General features: G+C 43.8%; 1 protein-coding gene across 7 annotated transcripts; it reads left to right on the top strand.

The window, feature by feature from the left end:
- The first annotated feature begins 402 nt into the window (after positions 1 to 402).
- On the top strand, positions 403 to 12,958 carry LOC127383530 (UDP-glucuronosyltransferase 2A2-like). 7 transcript variants are annotated; one of them, XM_051616614.1, is made up of 7 exons: positions 403 to 731; positions 3,120 to 3,538; positions 7,326 to 7,474; positions 8,783 to 8,914; positions 9,324 to 9,411; positions 10,165 to 10,384; positions 11,612 to 12,958. In XM_051616614.1, the coding sequence occupies exons 1-7, from the start codon at positions 403 to 405 to the stop codon at positions 11,883 to 11,885; spliced, it is 1,611 nt and encodes a 536-aa protein (XP_051472574.1). In that variant the 3' UTR covers positions 11,886 to 12,958. The 7 variants fall into 7 exon arrangements, with proteins under 7 accessions (XP_051472574.1, XP_051472572.1, XP_051472569.1 ...); XM_051616612.1 differs by lacking the exon at positions 3,120 to 3,538 and adding an exon at positions 5,310 to 5,618 and having other exon boundaries at positions 403 to 832; XM_051616609.1 differs by having other exon boundaries at positions 403 to 1,137; positions 2,908 to 3,538.
- The last annotated feature ends 406 nt before the right edge of the window (positions 12,959 to 13,364 follow it).

The following is a 13,364-nucleotide window of genomic DNA, read 5'->3' as shown; positions in this document are numbered from 1 at the left end:
TGAGTTGTCTGGCAGCAGTTGGAAACATTACAGTATACAGATACCATGGCTGTGGGAAAAATCAATAAAGGATTAAATTCTTCTTGTGGAAAGGGAGTAGCTTGAAGGCAAACCTTTGACAGCAGCACAGGGATTGCTTCCATCCTGCTAACCAGGGAAAGGAACTCCCTCGGCGGGAAGCTCACAGGGTAGAATGCACAAAGGGAAAAGTGAATCACCAAACACCCTTTTCTGTCTTTTCAGACCTGAAATCAAACATGGGTTTTAGAGGCCCCACCTGTGCAACAGCAAACTCCTGCTTTTGCTAAGACTGTTAGTAAAGAGCCATCAAACACAACACAGGGGTGCAGCACTCCCAACTGGAAGGGAAAACTCCCAGGCTATCTAGCCCTTAACCCTGCAATGGCCATAAAAAACACCAGCTCTAAGAAATACCTCCAGCTGCTCCTTCTTCAGGTTGCCCTGCTAGGGCCTGCCTTCTGTGGGAACGTGTTGATCTGGCCAACAGAAGGCAGCCACTGGCTGAACGTGAAGATAGTTATACAGGAGCTCATCCACCGCGGGCACAATGTTTCCATCCTGGTATCCAATGCTTCCCTCTTCATTAAGCCCAGGGCTGAGGCTGTGGGGAAGTTTGAGGTCTATAATGTGCCCTTCAAGAAAGACACCACTGAGAACTTGATCAAGGATATAGTGGCACTGTGGCTGAATAACAGGCCAACCACCTTGACGTTCTGGCAGTTTTACAAGGAGCTGGGAAAACTGTCCAAAAACTGGCACCAGATGAACAGGCTAATGTGCGATGCAGTGCTAACCAACCAAGAACTGATGGGCCACTTGCAGAGGTCTAGCTATGACCTTCTGCTGTCAGACCCAGTGACTCTCTGTGGGGACCTCCTGGCTCTCAAGTTGACCATCCCATTCATCTACTCGCTGCGCTTCTCCCCAGCCTCCACTGTGGAGAGGCACTGCGGCAAGATCCCAGCCCCACCATCCTATGCGCCCGCAGCCCTGTCCGAGCTCACCGACTGCATGTCCTTTGGTGAGAGAATAAAAAACATTGTGTCCTACCACCTGCAAGACTACGTTTTCCAGAGCTACTGGGGAGAATGGGATACCTACTATAGCAAAATCTTAGGTAAGCCTTCTGCTGCTTCACTTCTCATTACACAGCCTCCTGCCTCACAACCTTCAGAGCTAGGAAAGTCTCAGGGTTGCAAACTCAAGGTCTCATTATGCTCCTATGTGGAAAAGGGAATGAGCCACCAGGGTCCATCAGTTGCACCCACCCCTCTCTCAGGGTGCTGTGCTGTTATGCCATTGCATTCAGACAGGGATCACTGGTCATCCCCCCAGTTGGTGGAATTGACTTTTGCCATAATTACTTGTAATGTGGATGTTGAAACAACTTCCCACCACATAAGGCCCTCAGAAAGGAAGCTCAGCATACACATTTCTCCTTCCAATGGGAACAGAGCTGTTTTCCTAATCCACAGTATCATAACAAGGAGTGATGAGTTGGTGAATTATGAGCCAACCCTGCCCCCCTCAGTAGAAATACTGAAATGCATTGTGGCTTTGTAATAGAGACTTCACTTACGTCACTGCTCATAGAAAACAAATCCTCTTTGGACAAAACAAGTTTTATTTAAAACATCCCCTCCACCCACAAGCAAGCAGTAAAAGCGACAAGTCTTCCTCTGCAGGCTTTGCTTCTGGACCACTTTGAGTGAATATGTAGACAAATGTTTATGTAACTATTAACCACATGACCAACATGCCATTTTTACTAACCTCACACTGAGTTCATAAGAGTACCTACAAATCTCTCAGGGCTCAATTGCCTGCAAATACCTGCGTGCTGCAGAGCTCCACAAGCACACCACACTGTTGTCATGTACACAGCAGTTGAGGTATATCAGCTTGGCTTCTCACAGTCCAACTGTTTCTATCACCCCCATTTTCATCCAGGAAATGATGCTGTAGGCAACACAGAAGCTGTACCAAAAGCCTTGCACAACAACGTTAGGAATATGTATTGTGTAACAGAGCTGGGTGGAAGCCCAGTAATGATGATTTTTAGCACAGTGAAGAGGACTTACAGTATTTCTTAATTGCATATCAGAACGGTAACCATAAATAAAACTGTTTAACAGATTTTCTAGTTCAATTTATAGTGCATAATTGGCAGCTAGTGGCAGGCAGGACAGCCCACACCATCATCTACCAGCTCTGGGCTCTCATGATGCATGCTCTGGAAGAGGCATGTTCACATGAGGACAGTCTTCCTCTGATACTGGAGTCACTTGCCATGTAGTTTCAGCTACTTCAAGACGCAGCTTTTTGACTGCAGCCTAGATCACCCTCTCAAGTGCACTGTAAATGGATGCTCAAGGGCTTTATGAAGCACAAGGGTGCCCACACAGTGGGTGAACATCTGCATACCCAGCTATGCTGCAAAGAGCCAGAAGAATGACAAAGTCACCTCTTCTGCCAAACAAGTAACATGGAGACTGCAGTTAGACAGGCAGGAGGATGAGCAACAGGACACAAGCCTCCCTGGATGGAGCCCCCAGGGCTAACAGCTCTCCCTGCTGCTCCAGAGGAAGCACGTCTTCCAGCTTCAGCAAGCTATTTACCACCAGATGGTGACAGCTGGTCCCAGGCACCTTTTTCCCCAGGAAAACATGCCATTATCCAGGACAGGATTTCACTCCAGCTACCTTGACACCCTGCCCTCCGGAAGAAGGCAGTGTTACTCATGCTCAGCCCAGCTTGGGTGTACTGGTGAGGCCACCGAGACATTGCTACACAGGGCAGGCTATGGCAGGGAAGGAGGTGACAGTGCTGTGGCTGCTGGCTGTGGTGGGCCAGGTGTCTGGGGGAAAGGTGTTGGTCTGGCCGGCTGACAACAGCCACTGGCTGAACATGGAGTACATACTCCAGGAGCTTGTGGTCCGGGGCCACAAAGTGACCGTGCTGATGCCTTCATGCTTCCTCATCTTCAACCACACACAGCCCTCACCCTTCCAGTTTGAGGTGGTTGAGGTGCCAATCACCAAAAAGGAGATGGATACCTTGTTGCAAGAATCTTTCGATTGTTTCTTTTACAAGGAGAGAGACCTATCTGCCTGGGAAACTGTTCACAAGATAGCTCAGCTGGTGTACAACATGAAGAATGTAACCAGAATAATTTGTGATGAAGTCCTGAAGAATGAGGTGCTGCTGGAGAGACTCAGGGCATCTACCTTTGATGTCCTCTTGGCAGACCCACTGTCACCCAGTGGGGAGCTGTTTGCTGAGAAGCTGGGTATCCCCTTTGTGTACACCATCCGCTTCTCCCTAGGCAACACATTGGAACGGCTCTGTGGGGCACTCCCAGCACCTCCTTCCTACGTACCAGCCACCCTAACTGGCCTAACAGATAGGATGTCCTTCCTGGAAAGGCTAAAAAACATCTTTGCCTACACCATACAGGATATCATCTATCATATCATTATCTGGGGAAGCTGGGATCAATACTACAGTGATGTTTTAGGTAAGGATGCTCTTACTTCCACAAATTATATCTGCTCTAACAAAAGAGTAAATAGCCAGAGCTTAAAGGTTAGGGCACAAAGTAGAAGCAAGACACCCTTGAACTCACTATCTTTCCTCCAAAACTCATGTGTCAAGTCAACCCAGGCAAACAAACATTACCTGTTAATCCTGACCTGCTACACTAGTACAGCTAAGTCTCTACAGGTACTTCTAGGGTAGGTAGAACAGTGCTAAAGTGACTTGAAACAGGCAGAATCAGTCATATTCATAGATTAATCATGATAAACACTAAGAACATCAAAATAATATTATATACCCACTAAACACTAGTACTGCACTAAACCATTTGAAGTAGAAATAAAAATTGTTTTTGGAAAGCTATACAATGGTACTACCTTTTTTCCCCTAGTACCCTTCTTGCTGCCAGCTTATCTCAAAATGAGAGAAAATGGCCTCCTGTGGTCTTTTAAAGGCTTGGGAGAGCAGCTGAGCCTCCGTTTGCAGAGATAAAAGGCTCTCAGCAGAGACAGGGCTCCTTGCATTTCTGAAAGTGTCTAGAAGAAATTTTAGAAGACAGTTGTATTTTCTTATAGGTTTTTTTTCTTCTTAAAATAATAGTTGCATAATTATTTTCACATTTTTGCTCTAAGAGATTATTGTAATTCTTACAAGGAAACAGAGCAAATGCATGTGCATTGTTGGTGGGCAGGTGAAATGGATAATATTTCAACATGAGACTCTTAAGTGTTTTTATTTGTTTTTCACTACCAGGGTGTAATTATGCTAAGATAGATGAGTGACTAAGATATTCTACTATTAGAGTACCTAACTGTGTGTTGCCTTGTGTTCTTTTCATGTTTGACAAAGATCAGAAAATGTGCTGGCAGAAGCATGGTTTGCTGATCTGCTGTTGTGTAAGCCACAGATCTGCTTGGATCTTGTGCTTTTTTATTGTTAAATGTGGGGTTTAGCATTTAAGGCTCCTTGTGCAATACCTTTTTTGTTAGCTGTGTTAGCTGAGCTGTTCTCTACCCTGACTGTGGTATGCTTTGGAGTGTGTTCAGTCCTGAAGGAGGTGTGAAAGGAAGGGGAAAGCATCTCACAGAAATGAGGCAATGTCTCAAGCCCTTTGTGGCATGAAGAAACAGGAGCTGCCATCACTGGAGTACTGCAGGAGATTCCAGAACAGGATTTGCTGCTTGCCCAGTCCTCTTATGAGTCGTGTTCTGACATGCCTCTTGCCAAACTTGGCAACAAGTGGATTTCACTTTTATTGGCTGGCTCTATATTGTTTGCACACTGGAGCAGTAAATTACTTCCAGCTCAGTCGGAACAGAATTGTATATGGACTGCTGCGATGATGGGGCCAAGGTTCCTCTGGCTGCTCTGGGCCTATGCATGCTGCTGGAATGCTGGTTTTTGCGGGAAGGTGGTGGTCTGGCCCACCGATGCAAGCCACTGGATCAATGTGAAAGTGTTGCTGGAAGAGCTTGTTCTCCGGGGTCATGAAGTGACTGTGCTGGTGCCCTCAAGCAATCTGCTGATCAACTACCAAGACACCTCTTCCCCCTTCACCTTTGAGGTCCTGCAAGTCCCCTTTACCCAGAAGACCCTAGATGCTTTCATGGACGACTTCATCAATTTCTATCTAAATGAGATCTCTAATGCCTCTGCTTGGCAGATCATGTGGAGGATGAAAAAGGACTTGGAGATCTTTTCCAATATGTCAAAGCAGGCTTGTGACACTGCAATGAACCCTCAGCTAATAGAAAAGCTGCAGCAGGCCAAGTTTGATATTCTGATCGCTGACCCCCTGTCTGTAGGTGGCGAGCTCATAGCAGAAATCCTAGCAATCCCTTTTGTCTACAGCTTCCGTTTCTCTGATGGGAATGTGGTTGAACGGCTGTGTGGTGGGCTCCCATCCCCACCATCTTATGTGCCTGCTAGCACCAGGGGCCTGACAGACCGAATGCCCTTTGTGGAAAGACTACAGAACTTCCTATTTTACTTCTACATGGATTTATTTTTCTTAAAGTTTTGGCGAGATGAATGGGATGGGTATTACAGTTATGCCTTAGGTAAGGTAGCTGTTGAGTGGTTTCTCCTCTTGTATAGGTTGTGCCCTTTCAATGTTTTGGAACCTCAATGCTGTTGTCTTAAAATACTCTTTCTCAATGGCCAGCAGAGATAGTAATCCTGGTCTGGTCCCATGGAGGCTGCTTTCCCTTACAGGTCTCATCTAGTCTAAGACACCAGTGCAGTTATTGCTCTAGTTCCTCTTGAGGATCTTTAAAGCACATAGTTCTAGTTTTTGTCAATGATGATACTGCTGGTGAGCTCTTGACATTTTTGTTCCAACCTAGTACAATTCAGGCTTGATTCAAAGTCTGAATTGGGACCTTTTAGTTCCATGGACTTTGAATCTTGCACAGAATACGATTAGTCAGATAATGAGTGAACAGCAAGCAAAAGGGCATCTATTCTGTTGCCCTCCAATCTCTTCCTGCATTGCCTAAGAATGCCTCTGTGCTCTGCAAACTAATCCCTTTTCCCTGATTTATTTTTTTTTAATACTACACAAGTCTTAATTACACCTTTATATTACTCTATGTGTAACACAGGCTTCATTTTCACTCTAGTTACTTTGTAACTGACTCATTGCTCTTTACATAAATTAAAAAAAAAATTACAGGTGTAAATTGTAATGCTGATCAAGTAGTATGAGAAGATGCCCTACAGATAATTTTACTCTTGCTGCTTCTTTTGCTTGGTTCCTACTTGCATTAGGCTGGCTTTGGATAATCATTTACCCACACTTCTAACCTTTCCCCTCCCAGTTCCACTTTGTAGGGAAAATACTGCAAAGACAACTTGCAACTTGTACCTGAGAATATATGTTTTTCCAAACAGGAAGCTATAAAACAGTTTTACCCATTGGATTTTTTTTCTATAGATAGATTTCTAGAGACACTGGATTTTACATAAAATTCCATTCTGAGCATCTATGGATTTGGTAAAATTTCCCCAATATGTGTCAGAAGGAGCTGACCAAGTCCCTAACAGAACTAGGGAAGTCTGTACCTGTCTTTTACTGCAGTCTGAGCAGCCACTGGCTGAGTTACCATTTGAAAAATGCCACAGAACTTAATTTTTAAAATTTCCTCCTCCTTGACAGGCAATAACCACTTTGCAATTTTTTATATTTTTTTTTACCTAATTTTTCTGTGATTATTCTCTTCCCTAAAGTGGGGTTCTTATTACAAGCTGTCCAGGTTTGAGCCAAGGTCACTGCTTGGTTCTGCAGACCATTCTCCAGCAATAACTATAAACACGGAGAATGATCAGTCCTAGAAGCAGACACTGGCTGAAAAACATGCTGTTAATTTCAGAAACTGCAGTTACTTAGAAGAGACTAAAAAGAAAATTAGTTCTCTCTTGGCTCAAACCAGGACACAAGCACAGGTCTTTCAGCAGTACAAAAATTGCACTTCTGTATCAAAGAAACTAAATGCTTCCCACTTATTCTTGTACTGCTGTAAATTAATACTGAAGGGTCAAAATCCTTTTAAAGATTATATTGCCTTGTTCATGGCAACCTGCCAAGGTCAAACACAGGACAGGGCAAGGAATAGGTCCAGATTTGTCCGCGTTTTCATGTAATGCATTATTTGATAGATAACACTGCCCAGGAGTACCAAATGACAAAGGTAAGGCTCTTTTGGAACCTACAGCAAACAAGGCCACATTCCTGTGCATGTTGTAAACCCCTTGTACCTTGCCCCTAGGAAGACCCACAACCCTGTGTGAGACGATGGGGAAAGCAGAAATATGGTTAATCAGAACATACTGGGATTTTGAATTTCCACGCCCTTTTCTGCCCAACTTTGAATTCGTTGGAGGACTTCACTGCAAGCCTGCAAAGCCATTACCAAAGGTATCCCAACTTTATTCTGCCATTGCTTGGTTGGTTGGTTGCCCAGCAGAACAAAAACTGTTTCCCTTCTGGATCGACCATGCCAGCCATGTCCTGAGAAAGCTCACTCTTACAGAAGATGCTCTGCTGCAGGTCGAGAGCATGGAGCTATTTAGCAATCTGTCCAACTTGTGCAGACTGAGGGCTGGGTTTACAGCCTGATGTCTTAAAAGAGGACAACTGAGGTCAGCACGAGGGAATACAGTGTTTTTTTAAGGAAAAATAGGTGCTTCCTCAGAGCAGTTACATGTAAGATACAATTCCATGATACAGACTTGCAGCCCATGGCAATACTGAAATACTTCATGCAAAAAGGCATTGAGAAAGGACAAATTCTCTAGACAAAATGGAGCCAAGTCTTGCAGAAAAAGATGAGTGATAAACACTTTTTTCTATTATTGCTTCGTTTAAGACATCATAAAGGTAGTAAAATACTCAGCATCTCCAGCCTACGCTCTGCTGTGACTGGCAATATTCAGGTGGAATTTCAAGCTCCTAGATACTGCTGTTGGCAACATGACAAGCTCTGGTCTAGATTGTCATTCCTGTAGAAAGTCTCAGAGGAGGTAGGGTATTTTCAGCACAAGTTGTCCACTAAAAGAAGCCTTCTAACTCTCTTCTCACTTCCCTGTAGTGAGGGTTGAGTTGGGGGAAATAGATAACCATTCTCTTTTGGGCTATTTCTCCATTTCACATGACACTAACTGAAAAAAAGGAACAGGAAGACCTATTGGTCTGGTTTGTAAAAAATCTATTTAGCAACAGCTGCTGTATTATAGAGAACCGGCTGACTAAAAAGAGACAGCAATGACTCAATCAGTCTCTGATTAGGATGCTAGAAAACCTTGCTAGTTTTCAGCACTGTCCCTTCCTGCAAAGCTATGAAATGCAAAGTACTTGTTCCAGGAAAATCCAGAACCATGACTATGCTAGGGAGGGTGTCACAGGGCATGGCCCTCTCACACTCACTGCCAGGATCCGTTCCTGCTGCTTGTGCTCTCATAGAGATGAGTCCTGAAACTGCTTGACTTGCCTTCAGAAAGACAAAGATTCTGCCACCTGTCTCAACTTGTCCTGCTCCTTCTTGGGGAGAAACTGTCTATTTTGCACAGGGACAGGTCTATCTCTGTAATGCCCTTCTGTCAGCAGAGGTGCTCATACACCACAATCATCTCTTTGATAAGCTAAAAAGGTTATGCTCTTGGTTCACAGAAATCTGTGTAATCTGCAGTAGGTACTTACTCTCAATATGTTTTCTGCCTATCCTAGGAAATGGAAGAATTTGTTCAGAGCTCAGGGAAACATGGCATCGTGGTATTCTCTCTTGGGTCGATGATCTACAACTTAACTGACGAAAAAAGTAATGTGATTGCCAAAGCCCTCAGCCAGCTTCCACAAAAGGTGAATTTCCTTTCAGGTCTAAACCAACTTGCATTTTTTTGTCACTCCTCTTTGACTTCAGTGAGCCTTTTACATTTGGACTGGCCTGTTTTTTATCTGCATCCCTGCCAGATGTGCTGGGAAGCTGGGCTCTGCAGAGGCAGACTGTTCAGTCACCTCACGGGGAGCATTTCCCGTTCTCTGAATCAAATGACACGGAGGTGTGACCATAGGCCAAAATATAAAAACCATTCTATGTAATTTTTATAGTAAGCACATACTAACTAATCAAAGAGTTAAACTGGAGCCAAAGCTATTTGAATGGCTGGGAAAAGGTACATGGGTTTGAGATAAAGCCCTACATTCCATGTAGTATTATAGAAGGGCATGTCACATACAGTATGTTTATCTCATTGTTCCTTTGTTCAAGGTCCTCTGGCGGTACAAAGGAAAAAAACCAGAAACTCTGGGCTCCAACACCAGGATTTATGACTGGATACCCCAAAATGACCTGCTTGGTGAGATGATTCTATCTGGGATATATTGCACCACTGGAAAAACTGTTTCCTTCTTTGTTTTTCCACTAAAATGGCTTGCTCAGGCAAAAAAAAACCAACCCCAACAACCAATGTAACACTTCTGACTACAATTAGTATTGCAGCTTAAAGCAGCAGAGATATGCTCTTGGAGCTTTAGTTACCTAGCCTGCTTTTGACTTCAAGTTGAGTGGCTGTACAAGAATCATAGAAGATACAGCCAGGCTGTGAAGGGAGTAGGGAGCAGTGTTCAAGAAGGCAGCAACTTGTGCTTAGCTATAAAGATGGATCTCTACAGCAAAGCCTGTGTCTTACAGAGCTCAGTGGCAATTGTCCAGAAGGACTAAAAACCACCTGTAGGCAGGAGTAAATATTAAATAGACATCTACTCTGGAGCTGGATCTGGTCTCTGCAGTTAACCTCCAAGGCTCACTCTTCAAAACGCTTGACCTAAGCAAGGTTGCAGCAGGGGGCTGTTGTGAACCTGACACCATATTAAAACTAGAACTGCACAACAGCAGAAGGGCTGAAGTAACTTTGGAGTAGTCTGGAAGAACATGCTGATTCACACATTGCATTAAAATAAATATCAGTGTGTGAAAGCTAAGTATCCAAGCTCTGATGCTGATCAGGGCTGTTCCTTTCTCTAGCAGTACATTTGCCCAGGTAGCCTGCAGTGCTCCTGTCCCAGTGAATGCCACAGCTGCTGTTACACATGGCTCTTCTTTGTTCCAGGCCATCCCTTGACGAAGGCCTTTATTACTCATGGTGGGACCAATGGGATCTATGAAGCTATCTACCACGGTGTCCCAATGGTTGGGATTCCTCTATTTGCAGACCAGCATGACAACATTGCTCACATGAGGGCAAAGGGAGCTGCAGTTGAGTTGGATTTCAGCACACTGAAGACACAGGACCTAGTTGATGCACTGAATACAGTCATTAACAATTCCACGTGAGTTTTGTCCTTGCCTTACAATAGAATAAATTAACATTTTGGGCTGCTGATCTGAGAAATTCTGCTGGCTCTTCTGAAGAGTTTGAGTTTCAGATGAAAACCATCTTTCATTTCTGAGAATCAGCATTTCTCAGAAAGGATAAATCAGTATTTTTATTTTCCTTACACTACATTTTATGATCCTTTTGAGAAAAATAGCTCTTGGAATGCCCAGAGCAGTTCCTGAGACAGTTCTCTGCTAGTAAAAATCCTCTGGAGTCTCTGGCTGACAATTTTAGTTGTGTCCTGCCTACTCTGTAGCCACAATTCTTCCTCATACTCCTGAGTTCCCAAGATCCTTAGGTTACTGTACCTATCAGTCAGAAATTAGAGGGTAAGGAAACCTGGAAGCTGGGATCCCTTGCTAAGGATAAGGCAAAGGGATTGGAAAAAAGCCAGGAGTCCTCAGTTTTTGGCAGCAACTCTTGTCAAGTGTGAAGGACAGGTATCCCTTCAGAAAAGAAACTGTGAATTCTTGAAGCAAATGGACAACATTGATGGAGATATTCTGTATGAGGGAGTTAGCTGTGTTGGAGTTGATCTACAACAACTTGGACGACAATCAGACATCTGAAGACTCAGATGTGTGGGGAGAAGACGGGCCGTTCTCCACAACTCCCTGCCAACTTTCCTCTTAGTTTTATTGCTGAGCATGATGTCATCCAGTATGGATTATCTCTTTGGTCAGTTGGGATCAGCTGCCTCAGCTGTGCCCCTTCCCAACTACTTGTGCACACCCAGCCTACTCACTGGGAGTACCAGTGTGAGAAGCAGAAAAGCCCTTGACAGTGTAAGCACTGCTCAGCTATAAGGAAAACATCCCTCTATTATTAACACTATTTCTAGCACAAATCCAAAACACAACCCCAACTAGCTACTGTGAAGAAAACAAACTCTATCCCAGCCAAAATCAGCACTTCATTATATTGAAACAGAAAATGCGGCAAATGTTTCCATGTTGTTTTTCTGAAAGGAGACTCTGGAATAATTTTGAGTAACATTTCTTTGCTAAAGACTGGCTTTCTTTTCATAGTCCAGTTTTATGCAGATAGCAGTAAATTGGGCCAGTTTCCAATATATTTAAAATGCAGAGCTGTCTACCCTTCTCAAGAGGACTGCCAGGTACTGAATGGTGTGTTTCAACAATGACTGAAATATCTCCTTGGTTTCTTCTTTTTTCCCCAGGTATAAGGAAAATGTTCTAAGGTTATCCAGGATACACCACGACCAGCCAGTTAAGCCTCTGGACAGAGCTGTCTTCTGGATTGAATTTGTCATGCGTCACAAAGGAGCAAAGCACTTGAGACCAGCTGCTCACAATCTCACCTGGTACCAGTACCACTGCCTGGATGTTCTGGCATTCTTGTTCACCTGTACAGCCATTGCTATCTTCATTCTTGTCAAGTGTTGCTTATTTTGCTGTAGATGTGGCAGGGTTGCAAAGAAGAAGAAAGAATAGACATTCTGTTCCCCTCAGCACTTTTTCTTATCCTAGGCTGATTCTGCAAGGCATTTATGCACATTCCTTGGTGAATAAAATTATTAGGATATGCTTTAAGCTGCATGTGTCATGAAGAATCCTGTTGAACTGAGTCATGCTAAAAAGCTGTTGTGGGGCAGAGCTGCTTGCTTATGACCAGCAAAATCCTCTTTGCCTAAGTAAGATTGAATTATAGTTGCTTTATTCCCTGGGACCCTGTTAGCTGATGACACATGGTTCCTAGAATGGTTAATTGTTGCTTTAACTTTTCAAATTCATTTTGGTGTATTTCATAAATCCAGCCTTCAAGTCACACAGGCTTGATGATTCACAACCAAAATGCCTCTCCTGTCAAAACAGCTCTCTCCTGATTGGACAGTGAAGCTAAGGTCATGGGCTCCCATCTGAATGCCCAAAATCCAGAAAAACTGAGAGCTGCAAGTGGCTGGTGAAGCCTGCACCATTACATTTTTCAAATGCACTAACTACTTGGGGGCTGAGAGGAGACCAGAGTCCAACAGAGAAATTACTTTTCTGAGAACCATTTCTCTTTTCCATTCAGCCTGGAGTTCTGCTGCACAGGCTATAATTTTAACTGCAACATTATAGGGATGTAAAAACCTCTTGTCAGTAACTTACCCATCTTACCACCCACATGCCTTTGAGCCATGTTGACAAACGCAGGAAAACCTCTAGAGTTGGAACTTCCAAAGCAGTAACATTACAATAGCCACCTGCTTTGCCTGAAAAATTGGGATGGAAAATAATGCTGCCCTTGGCTTAATTAAGAGTGGTAGTAAATGAAGCACTCCTGAAATTGCTCAAGGTGCACCTACTGATGAAAATCCACTAAAATGATGCTAGTCAGGATTCCTGTCCTAGGTAAGGTTATTCAACTGCTGTGCAAGCTTATTCAAGAAAGATGCTGCAGAATTGCTTTCAAACAGAACAGGCTGAGAATACATTTGTTTACATAATAAAACTTCCTACTTTATTAGCATTGTCAATTGTTTCAACTTCGGCATAAATCTCTTGATCCTACATTTACAAAAGCTCAAGTGAATTTTTTTGTAACTGAAGAGGGGTTAGAACAAGACTACTACTTCTCATGGTAACTTCTGGCACACTGCTCCTGGTTTCGATGGGATCATATGCAGGAAAAAGCATTTTGAAATATGCTTTTTGAACAAAAAGTGGAACAGCAGGACATTCAGATCCCAGATCTGACAGGTTTTGCTGTAACTGTTCAGAAAGCTGTGTACCCTAGGCAAGCTCCACCAAGCTAACAGGCCCCATCATCCAGCTTTTGCAAACAGATTTAGTGAGATTAGCAGTTTGGTTGCCAGAAGGCTAGCAAGCCTCCTAGCATACTGTGCAGGCACTGGTCAGATAGGACTAACAAAGCACACAGGGCAACGGGAAAGCTTGGGAAAGTTAGCCAAAGAAAGCACTCTGTGA

The sequence above is a fragment of the Apus apus genome, chromosome 4, assembly GCF_020740795.1.
Source record: "Apus apus isolate bApuApu2 chromosome 4, bApuApu2.pri.cur, whole genome shotgun sequence".
NCBI lineage: Eukaryota > Metazoa > Chordata > Aves > Apodiformes > Apodidae > Apus > Apus apus.
The sequence above is the reverse complement of the archived record's forward strand: the minus strand, read 5'-3'. Positions and strand labels throughout refer to the sequence as shown.

What these genes read in the sequence shown, in the direction of transcription:
- LOC127383530 (XM_051616609.1), top strand. Translation starts at nt 403, where the DNA reads ATGGCCATAAAAAACACCAGCTCTAAGAAATACCTCCAGCTGCTCCTT. An exon ending in CTGCAAAGCCATTACCAAAG is followed by an intron (nt 7,475 to 8,782) that starts GTATCCCAACTT and finishes TGCCTATCCTAG; the next exon opens with GAAATGGAAGAATTTGTTCA. An exon ending in ACCCCAAAATGACCTGCTTG is followed by an intron (nt 9,412 to 10,164) that starts GTGAGATGATTC and finishes TCTTTGTTCCAG; the next exon opens with GCCATCCCTTGACGAAGGCC.